Source organism: Tribolium madens, unplaced genomic scaffold, assembly GCF_015345945.1.
Source record: "Tribolium madens isolate multiple individuals breed KSU strain unplaced genomic scaffold, Tmad_KSU_1.1 Scaffold_91;HRSCAF=231;Tcas5.2_LG7, whole genome shotgun sequence".
NCBI classification, from domain to species: domain Eukaryota; kingdom Metazoa; phylum Arthropoda; class Insecta; order Coleoptera; family Tenebrionidae; genus Tribolium; species Tribolium madens.
In genome coordinates this window covers 16,468,128-16,488,261 of record NW_025401063.1, presented here as the reverse complement: position 1 = coordinate 16,488,261, position 20,134 = coordinate 16,468,128, and the positions used below count along the sequence as shown (strand labels likewise).

At 31.8% G+C, this 20,134-nt stretch overlaps 1 protein-coding gene and 1 long non-coding RNA gene across 6 annotated transcripts in view; one reads left to right on the top strand and one right to left on the bottom strand.

The window, feature by feature from the left end:
- LOC123012163 overlaps window positions 1-20,134 on the bottom strand; it is a 61,730-nt gene that overhangs the window by 12,108 nt on the left and 29,488 nt on the right. The gene's annotated exons all lie outside the window — the stretch shown is intronic.
- The window catches only part of LOC123012161 (probable nuclear hormone receptor HR3), a 79,081-nt gene that overhangs the window by 50,155 nt on the left and 8,792 nt on the right, over window positions 1-20,134 (top strand). For 2 of the 5 annotated variants that reach the window (XM_044409993.1, XM_044409992.1), the window contains exon 3: window positions 18,709-18,936. In XM_044409993.1, the coding sequence (XP_044265928.1) occupies window positions 18,709-18,936 (228 nt within the window). Of the gene's footprint in view, window positions 1-15,469; window positions 16,886-18,708; window positions 18,937-20,134 lie in introns of those variants that run through there. The other 3 variants (XM_044409991.1, XM_044409994.1, XM_044409990.1) reach the window with 3 other exon arrangements.

Here is a 20,134-nt window from a genome sequence, read left to right as displayed (position 1 = left end):
ATTGTTGTTCTATCCCAATCCAACAATAATCAATTATGAAATTAGATCGGTATATTTGGAGCAGCTATCTAGTAAACAACAACGCATAATTAAACGAACTTTTTCTTTAAGTACACTTTGACTCGAGGGTACTACAAATAGCAATTTAATAAAATCAGAATTAAAGGAAGTACACCCTCAGGGCCATTACAGCACATGGTTATCTTCCAAGGGTTGTATTTTGGGAATTAGGGGGATATTAGCAATGCAATAGTAAAATTTCTAGTGTTTGAAAAAAGAACTTTGCGCCTTGAGATCAATATTGCCGCTTTTTGAATTCAACAAATTCTCATTTTTAATTTATCGATTTCTACTTTGCTTTTTTCTAAAATGGATTAAAGCTTGTATTTAATCAAAGAGATGAATGAGCCAGATTTATCCATTGCTGGGAAAAAAACTTATTGATTGTTAATTTGCTGATTTCGTACCTGTGCAAAGCAGGTAAACTTACATAGAATTTATTGATTTTTCTGTTAAATAATTCCAAATTCTATTATGATTGCTAGTAATTCTTTTACAGCAAAATGGAGTATATCATCTATTAATCGGATGTAATGTAATTTTGTATTTTTTTACCATTTTAAATAAAATCCTGTCTGTGCTTGTCTATTCGTCAAATTAGATTTTTTATTTTTATTTTCTTGTTTTAATTGACATTTTTAAGCAAATCCTACTACTGCTGACACAATCAGACTATCTCCATTTTTCCATTGTAATACGAAATGAATAAAAACGCATAAATATTTTATTGAAAGAATTGCGATATTTCAACTATAGCTGCTTACACTTGAGCGTGGGAGCTTGTTAGAATAATTAGTTTTGTTAAATGTTTCTCGAATATTGTATTAAGTGTTTTAAATGAAGAAACAATTTTCGAAAATTTGGTCAGATTTCGGTTAAAAATCAAGTACATAATTAAAATAGTGTAGTCTAGTAAATGTATGATATTAACGCAAGCTAATCCTGGTGATAATGGTTGTTTAAACCTTTTGTCTTCCATTGAAGAGCTTTCTGTCCCCTTTCTTGTTGGCAAACAATTTTTTTGTTGTTTGGTGATAATATTTTGTAAATATGATAATTATTTCATGTAATAGTAAGTAAACAGTTGGAGAATGTTTTTTCTTTAGTACTTCTTATCACTTCAGTTTATTGAACTTACCGAATATGGGTCAGTGAGATAATATATTCTTATGGCAAAAAAAAATTTTCTTTGGATAACTCGTGATACAAAAAATACATTTATAAATAAACATCATCGGTGAGAGGTTCTAAATCGACCTTCTGCGATGAATAATAAAACGAAATTGTTTTCAAAAAATTAACACTTCAAGGCATTGGTTCTTGTCGAGTTTGAAAACAGACAAGTACCACATGGTGTCGCTTTTATGTAATGGCTACTGTTACAGTTCCTAAAAATAAATTAATATTAAAATCGTTTCTAGTTGGGCTACTTTTAAATTTTAGCAAAAAGGCCAACGACCTTAACGGTGCTACTTTTCTGATCAAAAATCGTTAAACTGCGGCGAACAAAAAGAAGCCTTGATGGTGGTTGAAGTGATTTCGAATTTTCACAATAATGTTACTTAAGTTTCAGCGAATTTCACTTCTGTGCAAACAAAACAATAAAATCGATCATTTTTCCAGAAAATTCGGGCTTTTTAAGGCGTTGTAGGTGATCTTTTTGTGGCCACGAACGTGTGAAGGATTTTGCTCTCGTTATGGTCTTTGAAAGTTTGTGTCATAGTTGTAGTAAACATATTTATTGACTAGGTTCAAGTGAGGTCGTTTTCAATGATTTTTATGCAATTTCACCTTAATTCATTTCATTGGAATCTTGCCAAATCCATTGATTGGAAAAAAAATTGATAATAGTCGTTTTTTACAAGTCACACATGCTATTTAGCTTACATAATATTCGAGAGATAGTCAAATCACTTTCGTTTTGGAAGCTGGCCTAAAGCATGCAATTTCAAATGCAACAGCTTTCACCCTCGCATCCCTTCTTTAAACATCGAAATATTTTTTTTTCTAATGCGGCGTTTATATGCAGTGAGAACCACCTCTCTTGTTGCGTATTATGTGCAGTTATGTCACAATAGCCGCGATTATCTCAAACGTGTTTATATTGAGCGGTTTATAAATAAAACGCTATGTTGATGTGCCGCACTAAAGCGATTCGGGGCCCGACTCCGACTCTGCATAAGTAGGCCACAAGTTGAAAGACTTGTACCAAGGACATCAGGGTCCGCAAATGTACGATTCACCGTGGTCTAAGAGATACAGTTTGGTGTAATTATACACCGCGTTAATTGCAGGTATTTGTTTGATTCTTCCATCGACAGGTGCGAGGACAAATGGGCCGAGTCCGGGACTGGAGCCCTTTTCGAATCCACAAGATTATTTAACACGCGCTTTCACTTTTTCTAAAGTTTGACGACAAACGGGTTCTTTCCGTCGAATTAATTAATTTCGTGATTTATATTTGGTGTGATTCCGAATCTGCGACGTGCATATTGTTGTTTTGGGTGCACTGTACTAAACGTATTGCAAAATCGCCGATATGAAAAACGTTAATTAATTTATTTAGATTATGTAATTGGTAGTAAAAGTTTACGACTTATCAATCAATTAAACCCTCTCCAATTTTTATTTCCTAACACCTTTACAAAGTGGCTAAAGATCGCTTCACACGTTTTATTTACTTAACCGTATAGTGCCTGATTAGTTTAAAATAATTTTTGGCTCGGATATTGAAAGTATTACTTTCGGTTCGAATTACGTAAGATTTTTGACAGTTTAACTTGTCATTTATTTTCAACCAATTTTAACTTCCTGTAATCATAAAATTAGCGAATGGGTTTACAATCATCCGAAAAAAACACCATTAGGAGCTGCTGGTGTATGTTCTTACTTCCGTGTTATTATTAAGAAAATTATTTTTGGCGGCAATCTGATACTCAACAGATTCCAAATTCCAGAACTTCTCAGTTACGATGCTTTCTTTTTTCGCAGATTTATTTACCTAAGAAAGTAAAATTTTTATTACTGAACTTGTCATGGAAATTGTTTATGACACTTTATACTCATATACGAATTTAACGCCACCTGGCGCCTCTATAACGAAGGTATCGAGGTGTGAAACACTTAAATATTTGCTTAACAAGACAGTAGCTATGTTTAACTTATCTAATATTAAATATTGTGAGATTCAAAAATTTGATAATTTTGCACTTTGTTTTGACAATATTTGAACATCCGTTGAAATCCAGCTGTTTATAAGTTTTCATCGTCCTTAATTGTTATTGGATCATATCCTTACTGTCTCCATGTTTGTTATAGCAACGATAACAGTGTAGGAGGTCAAAATTTTTAAAATCCAATTTAACAGACGTTGTTACGCAGGTTGCTATACCTTAACAAACTCGGCTGTCGCCTCGATTTTACAGCATTTAACCGCGTCTGTTATTTGCTTCTTATCGGCCTTGTAGCCTTAAAACTATAATAAAATTTTGTTCTAAATTTTATTAAAATGGTACTACTTGAAAATTGATTCGTAGTAATTTTAATGAATGGAGTTGATAATACCGGATTTGGTTTTATTCTGATAAAAATGTTTTAAAACGTCAACAAAAAAGAAACATTTAAGAAAATCTGATGGAGACGAGAACACCAAAATGAAGATAAAATCGGTATAGCTTGGAAAATTTGTCTAGAAAAGTGTGAAACCAGAAGTCATAAAAAGTTAAAACTTGATGCAATCTTTTAAGCAGGTTTGCTAAACATGCTCTAATTTTAAAAAATAAATAATCATAGATGAGAAAAAAAAGAGAAAAAAGGCGATTAATTAAGTGTGTCTGGTTGCATTTGAGGAAATTACAATTTTTAAACTAAAGCGAAACTAAAGAAACTTATTTCAAATAAATTAATAGGTACACAAAATTTATTACCATTCTTTCCTTGTATCTTCCCCAGAATAGCTTTTTCTATACAGGGTGAGCAAGAACTCGCGCCCCAGAGAAAAATTTCAAGTAAGATATAAGGAACATAAAAAAAATTCTATCTGTCAAAAAATTTTCGCATTTATTTTTTTGACATTTGATATTTTTTGTGTCTATTTAATGATACTGATGATCTTGTATATGCTTTTTTTACAATTATTTAGTAAAAGTACAAAAATTGTGCTAATAAAAGCCACAAATAACATTATACAGAGGTACAATTTAGGATACAGCTTTCTTGTATCCTCTCCTAATAGCCTTTAGCAAAAAACTTGGAAAATTATTTTTCCAACAGAAATAAATAAAGTCAACGTGCAAAATTTAAACTCTCATAACTTTGAAATTGTTATAGATAGAATTTTTTTAACATTTTTTCCAGGTTCCTGGTATGTTACCTTACATGACATTTTTCTGTGGGGAGTGAGTTATGTCGCACCCTGTATATGTATAATAAAATTTTTGTTGCTCAGTAGCTCATTTTTGTCCATAACATTGCACTTACTGCAATCAGTTTCTATCAATAACACTGAATTTTGTCTTGCAAAAGGCAGAAGTAAATCAATATTTCAACATGGAAACATACCCATATTTTTTAAATGTATTTTGTAAGAACAAAAAGAAGCAACAAACAAGTTTTGGGGCCTTGAAAATAAGCTGCTACCAATTTTCTCACCATTTTGACTTGGTAATTCCTGTTAAAAAAACATACATATTATTGATATGTCATTTTTGTCATTTTTTGATTTAGGTACGACTAAAAAATAAATAATATGAATTTTTTGTTCGCCCCTCACCACTTCTCTTCCAAGAGACGAGTAATTTGATGAAAAATTCTGATAGCGCTGCTAATCTTTACTGAATGAGATTCGTATTTTTCATTTGCTGAAACGGTGAATGAAACTATTGCAAAAACTTTACTTTATTGTTCTGTTTCCAGAATATCCGATACAATTAGTCTGTAATGAAAAATGATGAAATTTTAATAAATGCACTTGTTGATTTTTCGAGACATTTCCTTCTGTCTATTTTTATCCTGGCTCGTAATTAATTTCGATTCGCATATTTAGTAAACGAATAAATGGAGTGATCTGTTAATTTCAAGGTGTCAGTGCAAGCTGCAGCGTCCCATCTGTGATTGATTAAGCCAATAAAAATATAACAAAAAGCAGTGTCGGCGGCCAAAAAAGACGATCTCAGCTGAAGCCATCTGTATTGGAATTGTCATTGAAACATGTACGCCCCCATCACGAAAACAACTCCATTACACGATGCTTTTAAAACCGCCGCACCTCTCTATTGTGTCTTTAAAATACCTCAGAAGATGCAAGATATAAAAGATGTTTATTTTAATTCGATTTAAAATTCTTCGCAGTAATGGAGGATTGTATCGTGCACCATTTTGAGTGAAAAAAAAATGTGCCATTGAAGGAACAATGTGTAACCAAATGCAATATCCATTGCATACAATAAATTATAAACTGATTAAAATTTAAATAAACAACACTCACACATAAAAACGCGCATTTGGTGAAAGTTACTTGTTGTGTAATTGTTATTGTGTCATTAACGGACACGAAAAAAGAAATTTTGTGGGTTTAATAACCAGCAATGATGCGTTAAAATTTCAATACCACCCTTTGTATTACGATTTTTTTATGTTGCTTGAAGGGATAAAATTATTACAGCCCAAATTTCACAAAGAAGCTCGTTTTTTTTTTCCATATATGTATTACTGGTTTGACGGAGGTAAAAGAAAGTTGTTCATGCTTCAAGGTATTACGAAATTTGCAACTTATTATGCCTCTCATATATGAGCGGTGTTCAACAAATGTTTTTTAACGATATCAATTTAAATGTGCTGTTACGTAAATAAATTACTATGAATTTCCTTTTATGTTTCGTAAAAAACAACAATCGGTTGTTAATGTGGCCATATGTCTGCTCATTAGATCTAACTTTTTAAAGAAATGCGATTTTGTAAAGCGTTTTATAACCTTGCACTTGAATAATATCAAACACATCTTACCTCAACACGAGGGAGTAAAAGTGTAAAGTTGTGACATTATTAATTGATATGTTTGCCGAATCGATATATCGACCTGACCTTTGTGTTTACCACCAAGTAAGTGCTATTTTCTTACAAAGAAAACACATTGTTTTAATTGAGACATTACGTTAAAAATATATGGAGTAAATAAATATGTATTGCATTATATCTATGTGAATGTAAGAGGTGAGAAATCCAACTCTCATTTATCACTCTTCATTAGAATCATTGAGCTCAACGGGAGCTCAAATAAATTGGAAGATTGCATTCGTCTACAATCTACGCACTTAGTTTACGACCCGCTTTATTAAAATGTTAAAATTAATTACACTTTAATGATTAATTAAGAAGCAGGTTCAAGCAGGTACATACTTCAAATGAACTCATCTACCTACAAAAAAATCGTTATAAAATACACATATTACAACAACATACAACAACATTTTTAACCATGATAAATAGTATGTCGAAATGTTTGATTAAGTACAGAGTTAAATGTTTTAGGTGTACTTAGTGTTGTACATTAAACTGAAAAAAAAAACTCAAACATAAACTCTTAACCATAGGGTTTTTTTACAGCCAAGATTATACACGTTGTTCTAGTTGAACTTTCTTGGTCAATATTTTAGTGTGTTGTCAAAACTTATATTAACTAACGGCAGAACATTTTCAGGATATAGTAAGTAGAACTCCCGAAAATTTATTTTAATCAATATTTAACGCAGAAACTTACAGAAACGCAGATATACAGGGTGCGCCAGAACTCGCGCCCCAGAGAAATACTATCTAAGGTAAGATTACAAGAACATGGAAAAAATGTTTAAAAAATTCTGTATGTGACTTTATTACTGTTGGAAAAATAATTTTCGAAGTTTTTTTTTGCTACAAGCTATTAGAAGAGGAAACAGAAAAGCTGTATCTTAAATTGTAACTCTGTTTAATGTTATTTGTCGCTGTTTTAGGCAAAATTGTTGTATTTTTACTAAAGAATAAATGTCAAAATTTTTTGACAGATAGAATTTTTTAAACATTTTTTCCATGTTCATGGTATCTTATCTTACTTCAAATTTTTCTCTGGGGCGCGAGTTCTGACACCCTGTATTTTGAAATTATTATTCAATTTATACGTCCCTGGAAGTTTCACCATGTTGTGTTACCATGTTTTTATTTAGACTCACTATACTTAATAAAGGCAGTCAATTAAAGACTAAAATCGTACCTACAAAATTGTACATACAAATATTAGGAATTTTAACGGAATTGACATTGAATTATTTGGAATTATTAAAGTCATGTTTAAATTAGGTACATACGTATAGTAATAGAATTACTAGTATTATCAGATTTTTTTGGAAATTGTATGGAAATATTGAGGATTAGTTAGGAATCCTGTATAATTTGATGGTACACCTTTTTAGTTGCAAATTTTTTGGTATTCTATAAGACCAAATTTTTATCAAATTAATGGGCAAATTGACAATTTTTGAAACAAATTTTAATGTTTGCGGTTTAGAATTTTCTAAAAAATACACTGAATTATTGGAATTAATTTGTAATTTCGAAAATTAATTTGGAATCATAGGACTCAAACTGAAAATAATTGAATTACTTTTGATTATTGGAATTACTGTAATTTCCAAGAATTTTTTTTTGAATTGTAATTTGTACAAGTTCTTTAAAGCTGTCGGCCCCTTATTTCCAAGAATCTGTGGTTAAAAAGTAGTGTAATAGTACCCGAAGCAAAAATTCCAACAAAAAACTATATTTTAATTTGTTACATGAGATGAATTACTAAATTGTTGTTTTTCTTCTCCTCAATCGCATTCGACATCGATGTAGCTCAGAAATTTTATATTTTTCTCTACAAATTTTTGTTATACAGGGTTTACAAAAAATTGTTTGAGGTTTTTTTCACAAGTGCTAAGAAGCCTATACAATAACATGGAAATTAACAATTTTGTTTTTTTCAAAAAAAAGGCTTGAAAAAATCTGGGTTCATTTTTATGTTTAGCTGAAAGTCTTCTATTACCATTTGAGAGTTGGTACGATACTTTTGAAACACCTTGTATAATTATACAAGATCCTCGACAAGATCAACCGAATCACTAATTGAATATTTGAATATTTTTAATTATTTTTGTCATGTCAATTCCAACTTTGCGATTTTTGTTACTGAGTACAATCGAAAAAGTTGTTAATTTCCAGTGATTGAAAGTGAGCTTTGAACATGTATTAAAAAACAAGTGGGTAACAGTGACCCACATTTTATTGTCAATTCCGACAGCAAAATATTCCGAAGAAAAATGAAAAATCGTCAACAATACATTCTGACATAATCAGCGTGCACTTTGATATTCCGAGATATTAAAAAAATTTTTGACCTAAAATCTTGTCTCGTCGATTAGTTAGTTGTTAAACTTGAGTTTCGCACTTTTATCGACATGTGATTCGTTCTCATTTCACTTGTCATCTTTTGAAAAAAAACGTCAGTCGAGTAATTTGTGAAGTACAGTTGGATAGGTTTATTGCGTCTAGTGTCTACAGTAGCGGCATTTTGACCTAGTAACGGCTTAAATGCATCCTTAAAAAAATCGTCGATTATCCATAAACACCAATAAAGTCTATATAAGAAAACAGATCGGATTCAAGTTTTATGTAACAACAGTTCGACGACTTTCTTTTACGTCCTTTCTAAACGAAAGGTGGATTTACACAGCTCGTTTAAAAAATTGTCCCATCTTGGATTTTTATTGGATATTGGATCCCAGTCTTGCACGCCAATGGCGACTACAAGTCCGACAAGGCAACCAACGAGCTGTGCGGTGCAATGACCTAACTCGCGAGGCAGCTTAGTGACCTACTTACTGAACATATGGGAGATCGGCTAGGATCGCGGACACGACTAGGTCTTCTCTTAACGCGATTTTTCACGTGACAACAAACAATTGGACTATTTCTAATAATTTAACAGCGTTTTTGGAAAATGTAACCAACAAATCCCCATTTTATGGGGACATTCAGCCATTCATAAAACAAAATGTAGTAATTATCGCTAATTTTGCAATTGTAAATAAAATAAAATACTTTGTCGGTTTCATTAATGCTAAATAAACAACAGCTGACGATTGTAGTATGTACAGGGTGAGCCAAGTTTTGGGGTCCTGCCAAAAAAACACAAATATGTGGAAAATCACGGGGGTTGACCGGTCAATTTTTTGACGTTAGGTTCAATATCTACGAGTTAGAAGTTGTTTATTGATGAAAGTGTTGCTTTGTACGATTCTTTGCAAAGGCATTTAAAATTTAATGTAATAGATTCGAAATGACGTTCATGTAGTTAACAATTTTTTTTTAGTTGTCTGTTTACCCGTAATAAGATAAACTATTTGTAACAGATTATTATGATACATTTTTAGCAAAAAATTATCTTTGATTTTTGTTCGCAGTTGGCCATGAAAAAATGTTGCATCTTCAACTAAAAGGATTTAAACTATATTATATTCAACCAGTGTCACTAATGAAAGAGTTTTCTAAGCACTAAGTAATGAAAAAGATGCAAAATAAATTGTAAATCAACTTATTGGCGACTAATAACATTTCTTTGTTTTTAAACAAGCTAACATTACCATTGTAACTTCTAGTGATACATAGWRTKKWRWAAKAAARMSSCKYTWWWWYTYYWMWAWMAWATATWTTWTATRWSACAAAAATGAYGATATGGCTRTTCAAATACCCAAATTCCGTCTATGTGAAACGTTATCCTACCTTCATTAGATCATCAAAAAAATGTTTTTTCTAATTGTGTTGACTGTTGACACATTTGTTTTTCCTATTTTTGGATTTTTTAAAAATATGTAATAATTTTCTTCTGAGGTGCTCGTATTACTCGTTCAATACTTAAATTTTTTTTTTTTTATAATTTTTATAATTGTATCTATTTTTTCATCTATTCTACAGTTCACAAAACTCTTATTGATTATTATTTACACATTTGGAGTGAAACAGTTTTTCCATGGCCAACTATTATCAAACAAAATATGTATTTCATTTTTTAAGTATAATTATAAACAAATATTCTGTTACAAATATATATATTTTTAGATCAGAAAAAAATAAGCTTTTCAAAATTGCCGTAGCCGCCTATGAGTTCCATTAAAAAAAATACAAGTTCATCTTATTACGACTAAACCAATAACTGAAAAAAATGTTAACTACATTATTAAATTCCTCGTAAAAAAGTGCCTGTATAATAACTTTATTTCAAATCCGTATCTTCTATAATAACGAAGATATGAATTTTTTTAGATTTCGCCAACATGTCAACTTTTGTCTATAAGCCGAAAACAAAAGACGATAGCGGGATGCGGTTTTAATCAATATTATTTTCTCAAAAAATGATGTCCATGTATTACTCGTTTTTGGCTAAAACTTTTAGTTTCGGAGATTTCCTATTCGGACATCCAAAATGCAGATTTTGGATTTCCTAAAGAACAGTGGGTAAGTTGAGAAGAAAACGGATGTAAAATCTGTATTTCATAAATAGGAATCATCATAAACATAAGGAGCATAGACAAGTAATCCTTCCAAAACAAACAATAAACGTTAAGATTTTATTCTGATCTTATGAAAACCAGAAAGTTACTTATGTGAGAGTCAAAATAATGCGACGATTTCAGTTTGTACTATTAATTACTTGATTAAATAATGGACTTCTTAGACAACGCTCAAAAACAAGAAATCAACCCAACAACGAAAAATACTTGCAAATTATACCAAAAAGACTTTCAACGACGACAATAATGTTACTGTCAATGTCAAATTGACAAATTCACTCGAACATGACATTTAAGTGGTGTAGTTGAAGTACATACCAGATGAATAAAAAGTATGGAACCAAACGTTTTTTGCTTAAACTATTTATTTTTTGAAAAAACTAATTGATGAGTGATAAAGTACTATAAAAATGTGATGATTTAACAAGAATAAAATTTTTCGAAATTTCCTTTTGTTTTTGAGTTCTACAAAAAAAAATATTTTTTTAAATGGCAACCCACTATAAAATCATTTTTCTCATAAAAGCTATACTCTTAGGATTACAACTATCTGCTTTATATTAAATTTTTCACATAAATTGTAATTTTGACAAAAAAAAAATCGCATAACTCAAAAACAAAACAAAATTTCGTTCTGAAAATACGATCACATTTTTTATATTACTTTAATTTATATTAATTATTTTTTGGAGGCAAATGATTAAAAATAAAACCGCTTGGTTCCATACTTTATATTCACCCTGTATGTAAATTAATGTTCAAGGCTACCATTCTTAGAGACCCTTTAATTGTTCCAATTTACATTGTGATAGAATTTTTTATTTCACTTTTATGTTGGTAATGGAAAAATGAAATTGATGACGGTCCACCCTCCTGATTTTTACTTATAACAACATCTCTTAAAAAACTAGTCCAGGATTTGGATTTGTGGCCCTTCTTACACACTTTTTAAATTCTTTCCATTCACTTTTTCTAGCATGGCGTGTTAAGCCTCGATTCAGACGATCATTTAAAACCACAAATATGTCTCGATAGTTGACATAACCGGTACCATCGACATCAAAAATATTAAAAAGTGTCTCTATCAAATGCCAAGTCAGGTTATGTCCTCCCAATAATTTAAAAATATCATGAAAACCCTGTCGAGACACTTGGGGGTTCTCCTCTGTGTAGTATCTTGTTGCCAAATAAAAATCTTCAAGTCGGTGTAAAAAAATCATGAATGAGTAGAATTCCTCAAAAGTGATGACTTGATGCCGTGATGGTTCTCGTTCTGCAGTGACCAAAAGGCGTTCGATATAATTATCATAGTCATACTCCTTGTCAAAATAAGTGTACCTTATAAGAAGTTTAGCAAAATATATATCGTTGATAGAAGTACCATGAGAGAATTGATTAAACTCCAATTCGAGTATTTCTTTCTGTAGATTAGTAACAAATTGCTTGAAAGTTTCATAGGTTAAAATTTTTGTTCCATCTGATCCAAAAAAATATATAGTGAGGGTTGTATCCACCGAGTGTTTACTTTGAAGCCCGCTTTCGTCCTGAGTTGCAACTTTTTTTTTCCAGCAACGGGAAAAAATTTTCTCCATTACCAAAAATTCATCTTTATCGATTCCTCCACTCTCGTCGGTGTCTAACACTTTGAAGGCAATTTTAATATCAGCGACTGATTTAACTAAGAGTGATAACAGAAATAAATACTCTGTGTATGAAATAATTCCGTTATTTTGAAGTTTGGAGAAGAAATTCTTGATTTGGGTGGGTATTCCTGTTCTGATGTATTTTATTTGTCGATCTGTGAGTTTCACTCTTCTGTTGCGACGCACTTTTGGGTTTAGTTCAATCACAGAATTGAGGAAATCACTAGGTGTCATATAAATTTGACCTTTGTATTCCACAGTGGCAAATTTCAGAAAAGTTTGTTGTGTGGAGTTGCGAGATGTTTTTGATTTTTTGGGGTAAAAAAAATACCAGTATGTTGCCCCTCCTATTAGTATACCAAATGGCACAAAGGTGAATGTTTTGACGTTCCTGATACTTTTTAGAATAACTTGATTGTTTAGGTTTGATGGGAAGTGTTTCCAATTATTGTGCAGCTTCTTTTTTGTCTTGTTTTTGTAATTTTCGCACTTGTCAACGAGATTCTGCCACAATGACATGATTGAAAAATTGCAAAATGTGTCATTTGATTTCCTTTGTCACTTGTATATTGTTTTTCGCGAGATGAAACAGATCACTTCTTGTAAACTCACCACGGAAGTTGCCAGTTTGTTTGATTAAAAGTCGAGATTTACTAGATCTGAGCGAGACAACTTCCACTTCCTGCTCGTGGCGTGGACAAATTTTATTGCCGTCGCCATTTCCGAGCTGTAATTTTATATTATTTAGCGGTTGTATTACGTTTTAATTATGAATTGCCCCAACTTTGCCCAATATCCTTATTGAATAAGTAATTTTGTCGGCGGTTGAACTGATTGTTTTCAATTTATGAACTAAAAATTTTTGAATATCCATTTGCATAACCCCTCTCGCCTCACTTTCATTACGATGCAGAGTTTTCGCGACATTTTGTTAAAATAAATGGACACTTTAATCGTGTAACTAAAAATTAAATAAAAAAATGTAAACGATAACGAGTTGTTGGCAAATAAAAGTTATTTTTTAACACAATTACGCATTCAGGAACACAATGTTAATTATTTATTTTTTTATTATCTGTGTTGTTTGTTAAGCGAACGACCGATACGAATCGGGCCCACCAAAGTGTTATCTGATGACTCTTATCTCCGAATAATTACAGTTTCTTGAATTTGTTTTCGGTTTACGGAAATTTGATTTAAATAATTCTGAGGTAATGAGCAATAATGTCATTTGCTTAATTAAAAAGATGGGTCCAGAACACAAGTTTAGGCTTCAGTTTTATTTATGAAATATTTATTATGTAATATTTTTTTGAAAACTAGTATTTCTTTTGAAACAATTGTTTTCGCAATTTTCTTTTATCGAAAAAACTTTTAAGTGTTGTTACCAAATGCTAAAGGCCTTATGTACAACTTGGATTGTTGAATAAACAATGGATAAAGGTGTTAAATATGTTTAAATAAATAAAAAAATAATAATAAGTAAATGTTTTAAAAAAGCACAAATAACACTAATTTTACTTAATTCAATTACTTTCCGACGTATTCTTGACAAAATTTTGCGAAATAATTGCGTTTTTTATTGAAAAATGTTTGAAAACGCTAGAAAAGAGAAAAACCAATAGCTATCGCAAAGTTTATACAGGGTGAATATAAAGTATGGAACCAAGCGTTTTTTTTAATCCTTTGTTTCCAGAAAATAATAATTAATATAAATTAACGTAATATAAAAAATGAGGTCGTATTTTGAGAATGAAATTTTGTCTTGTTTTTGAATTATGCGATTTTTTTTGAAAATTGCAATTTATGTAAAAAAATTGTTTTTTAATTAAATATGAAGAAGATAGTTGTAATTCTCAGATCATAACCTTTATGAAAAAAATAGTTTTATAGTGGGTTGCTATTTAAAAAATTTTTTTTTTATAGAACTCAAAAACAAAAGAAAATTTTATTCTTGATAAAACATCACATCTTTAAAGTACTTTATCGTTCATCAATTAGTTTTTCCAAAAAATTAATCGTTTAAGCAAAAAACGTTTGGTTCTATACTTTTTATTCATCTGGTATTAGAAAATAAAGTTTGTTTTTTTAACATTTTTTTAATAATATAAACTAATGCATTACAGTGGATGAAGGGGTCATGTACATTTGATCGTTAAAAAATCTAAAAAAAACATAATTACCTAAGTTTTCTTATAACAAGGAAACAATATTCACATAGGCTTTTATATACTCGTATCATGTGATTTTGTTTACCTAAAACAAATTAGAAAAAAGTACCGGCAAATTATATTAAAATGCTTATAACTCCAAATATAGGTTAATGCACATGACACCTTTATCCACTCACCCTTTCAATTATTATTAATAGAGAATTTAAGACGATTATGTATCGGACTTTCTAAATGTATAAAAAGTAAAATAACGGCGGCCACTAGATAAGTGCACATTAAATTTGTTTTAAAATTCCCCCTTAAGTGGGAATGATGTAAAATCGAAGGTATGCAGTATGTAACAGTTTTTTTGCCAGCTATTTCACTTATTTTGCTTGGTGATTGCACAGTTAAGTGACTGAGTTTTACGCCCATTTAGGCACTTGTCGTTGTAAATTGAACGAGAAGTGTCAACATTTAGTTTTTATTTTTGATTGCCAAAAATGTTGACCTTTGTGAAAAAAACGCAATGTTTATTATTGTCATAATTTTGTTGTGGAGGCAATGACCGAATATATTCGGGGTATATTTTCAGGTGTCAGAGGGTTAGTGAACTGTCGCCGTTTATTGCAGATGTGATAAGATAAGATTTAATAAACTGCAAAAAAATCAGTGTTCTTTTTGTGTGTATACGTAATCGGTCATATGTTTTGGTTTGAACCGGGAATCGTCCTCATCGTCGTCGGTGTCAATGGCTCCCCTTATCTGTTGGTACATTTTCCACCTGTTTTTATCATATGTGCGCATCTCCAAGAGATGTCGATTGTTTAACTAATGAAAAAGACAAATTTTGTCTTATTAAAAAAGCGAAGCTCATCGATATTGAGCGATCGAGTCCGAAGAGTATACACAATCATAGTGTATATATGGTGGGGTCGTTGAACCCGCGTCCAAGTGGGGATACAGCTACGTCACGGAGCCGGCGCTAAGACCTACGTTTTTATTTACATTGAATGTGTTAGATAAGGACGAAATGCTGGCAGTCGGTCTACGCTCCAAGTGAATTCCCATATTACTACACAGATACATGGACAATTTGCTAGGGCAGACTTTCTTAAAAAATGTCCAAAATATGTGCCGGTTTTTCGCAAGATATCGACGGCAAGGTCCGCTACGGCAAGTGAACTCGCGCAGTGTCCCAGGGATTTAATTAAAATCCCACTTGAGCACAGTGGCTGTTTTTCTCAATTTTTTGATGATTCTCGAGTGCAGTGAGTGACAGTTACCTGTAATAACGGCTTGTGTGACGTTTGTGTGGATTTTCTGGGAAAATTCGAAGGCAGTGTTTTGCAATAAATATTACACACACTGAGATATATAAAATAGCTGAAGTGAAACTCTTGTCTTGAGCCGAGTGTAATTATGAAATGTGAAATTTTGGGGTTTGAAGATTGGCAGCACTGGGCGAAGGGAAAAAATTCCGCGTGCACTTAAATTTTAATGATTATTGATAATAATGTTGTTGTTTTATCGTAATCGGTCGTTCACATTCGCGTAAAAATAGACGAGTGCGCAACCGACATTGTCTTGAAGGCGATGATTTTTCCGTTGGTGGTCATTTTTCGGAATTCTCCCGTATTAACGATCGCATCTCTCGCTCAACCATATTCGGCGGTGAACAACCTAGAGTTCAATGGCTTGCCGCGCCTCCAAACACAAACCGTCGTACTTTATGCTGGTTTGAACTAAACAAACCGTATTAATGTGCCGCCCTCTCAAATTTTTTTCATTCCGTCACTGCAACTTTCAAGTTGGTAGTCCTGTCGTGATTTTTCGAAATTTTCTCAAACGTTGTGCGTGTGTCTCCTCTCTCGAGGGGGTCATTGACTCCGCGCGCAGCCAGATTTTACTTTGTTGAATTTACCAATGACCCCTTGTACGGCGCCTTATCACACTCCTACTGAGTAAAGACTCATGTATGAACCATCCCAAATTGATTAGCACCGACACAGGTTGGGTGCAGAATGAAGCCGAAACTTTGCGCTTCATTCTGATGAGTAAAAACGTGATCGATCTTCCTCGTTCGTGTTTTTCTCAGTTTCAGGTGTCTGACGATGGAAATCGACGTCGTCAATATCGACCTTAAACTAGATCATCGATCCTGCGTGAAATAATAGTGAGACATTTCATAATTTTTGTGAGTGGCGAATTTGGTGGCTGCGGCCATGCGACGCATTTCTGGATTTATTATACAAGGTGCAAGTGATCGAACGTTTTTAGTGTTTTTGTTTTTGTACAATGGACAATTTTCAAGAGTTGTTCAGTGGTGGGGAAACTTGGCCGACTGATTCAAGAGATATTAGACTAGATAATATTTCTTCGACGGATTCAGCAACCCCACCTCCCCAAATCGACGACAAGGATGACAAGAAAAGCGCCAATTCCATCAGAGGTTCGTGCTTTTCATCAACAGCTGACGTTATGATGACAACAACTGTCATCGACCTTTGATGTTACGAAGAACGTTTTCGGTTTCGGATATATTCCCTCAAATCGCGAAACGACTTATCAGATTGACATTAAGACAAATATGGGAACGCAGATGTTCTCTCCCGGAATTTTTAATTTCGTTCGAAACTGACTCATCTCGGTGTCGTCTTTAAAATAGAAAAACATATGTTAGATTGACCAGATTACAAAATACCACTAGTTGTCTCTGGTACTGCGGCTAATTGACAGATTAAACTTGAAAATGTTATTTGTTGTAAAATAGAGTTAACTAGCATTTGCCGTTTGATACAAGGCTTAGGAAGTTGCAAGAAATATTTTCCATTGTTTGAAAAGGTTAAATCAACAATGGCTCATTTTTGTCTTTGGACAACACTGGAGGTCTTAACTCTTTCAATGATGTATCTCAAATTTCATTTAAACACATCTGTGTGGTCTGTCAACTCTGTTATCACCGACATTTTTTAATCCATTACTTAAAAGTGATTGATTTTTTAATGGTAATACAGCCTCCACATTATGAAATTGATTTTAACTTTTCCCCGGATAGAAAACATGAAAAGCGAATTTAATTCCTGAATATCCTTTTCTGTAATCATTTACGTAAATTTGGTTTCTTGCACTGATAAAGAAAAACATTGTTGCATGATTACAAAGAAACTGAAATTTAAGTCGTGAATATGTGACTTCACTCGCATTGTGTTGAGTTGTCTTGTCACGCTGGAAATCGATAATGCGCTCAACAAAGACAACTTACAACAGAAGTGGTCTCACTTTAAAAAATTATTTCAATAAGGTGAATAACATTGCCAAAATATAAGCGAAATAAAACACGAGATAAGTTTGACTCATTCATTCAATAAAGTCGATGACACTAAGTTAGACCAGACAAGCGAAAATGTATTTTTATTTTTTTCTCTAATCTATTTTTATACACCTCTAATAATAAAATCAAGTAAAAATAATAAAACAAATTATTTAATATTAAAGTAAATACGAAACATTATCATGTTCTTAAAATAATACTAGAGTAAATCGCGACCTTGACAGCTAATTTGCAGTTCAGAATTAAGTGATATGAACTTCCGTTCAATAACGAATTTTACTCGCTCACATCAAAATATGTATAATCTCTTTTACATGTTTTAAATGATTTATTGTTTTGCTACGCCTGCATAAAATTTTGCACATGTATATACTTAAAAATTATAAGAAGCCGCAAGAAGTGGAAAAAGATTTTCCCTAGACACATAATTTTCTTTAGTTACAATCTTCGTACTTTTTTTAAACACATATTGCAAATTAATTACACTTTTAAATCGCGTAATTACAATATATTTATGAAGTGTGATGTTTTAATTAGATATTGTGCCTGTTTTATCGCAAGTGGCAATTTATTCCAAATTAATTCTTGTTAAGCTAGGCAACCAATTAAACACACGTGCAATATTTACGCCAACGTTCCTTGTCTACTTTATCATTAAAAGCTTTTTGATTATTTCAAGCTCCACAATAAAACCTTTTTTAAATTAATTGAACAGAGTTTAATATTTATTTGGTAATGCTGTGCCATATTGCTTTAATAATTGTTTAATGAAACACATTTTGTTAAGTATAGAGCACGTCCTTGTATAGAAAATCTCGACTTATCCTTGTGTAATGAGTATTTCTATTCAGGGACACGGCGCATTATTTCTTATCACCCTAGGCATTTTTGAAAAATGGGTCAAGATTTTAAATTTCTAATGTATTTATTTTCTGTTTCAGCACAAATCGAGATAATCCCGTGCAAAGTATGTGGGGACAAGAGCAGCGGTGTTCACTATGGTGTGATTACATGTGAGGGATGTAAGGGGTTTTTCCGAAGATCACAGAGTTCAGTTGTAAACTATCAGTGTCCTAGAAATAAAAACTGTGTTGTCGACAGGGTAAATAGGAATCGATGTCAATACTGCCGACTGCAGAAATGTCTTCGACTGGGAATGAGCCGAGATGGTGAGTGTATTTTTTTTCGTCGTGCTTTTTCCAACAAAAATCTATACCGAACAGATGTGTTTTAATAGCGGGCGTCTATGTGTGTGTTAACCGTTAATCACAGAACGTAACGAATTGCTGCAATAAATCCTCATTACTTTCCGGCTTGTTAAATAAGGAAATCATTATTCATTTTTGTTTGCATGAAGACATGAATGTTTTCGATTTTTTAGCCCGGATTAAATGTGGATCCGACAGACGCAATGACTTCTTTATGGATTGCTTTGAGTCGAAGAAATGAATAATATACACAGTGAAATTTTAAATTGACGATTGAGAAAATTAGAAAAATAATTTATAATCGGTAATAAACGTTGCATTTAATAATAGACACTTGATTGTATCTCTTACTAGTTACTTATGACGTAACTAGCCATATCAGCTTCTAATTATATTATATGTTGTTATGTAAGATATCTCAAATGTTACGAAATACTTTCCCAAAACCTTCAATGTATTTTTTTTTAGTTACAACCAAATACATTACTCAAAATAATTAAAAGAACAAAAATATTTCCAAAATTTTTTGCTGAGTTTTGAAAGGCTGTCTCTTATCGAAAAATAATCGTATCTAGATTTTTAAAAAATCATTCTAAGGCATTAAGTTTTGAGATTTTTGGACAAATTTTTTTTCTGAGATACAGTTATCACGCAAGCGCAGGAAATAGCGCGAGAAAAAAAAATTATTTTTTTTTTCGTTTTTGTTTATTTTTTAGTTACATCTGACTATAATCATCGATATCTCAGCAACCAATAACAGAGAATGTAAAAGTAGTTCCAAAAACTGAAATAAATGTCTTACAAGATCCTTTAATGATTTTTTCAAAAACATTTTTTTACTCTAATTTGAAAGAAAGAGAAAAAAGTAACTTATTGCATTGTTTTAGTAAATCTACTGCGTATTCACAAATATTGATGGGAGATTAATGTTTTAATGTGTTTTTATAGCTTAATATACCTTGCATAGCCCTGTAAACTTCTAAATCGATCCATAACACTATATTCTCGGACCAATTGTTCAAAGTTTTACAAAAGAAATTAAAGGAACAATTGTACATATTGTTTCCGAATATCTGATCTACGTCAAAATGAAAAAAATTATATTTTTCAGCTTTCTATTACAATTTTTCTTTAGTTAAATATAAAAAAAAAAAAAATT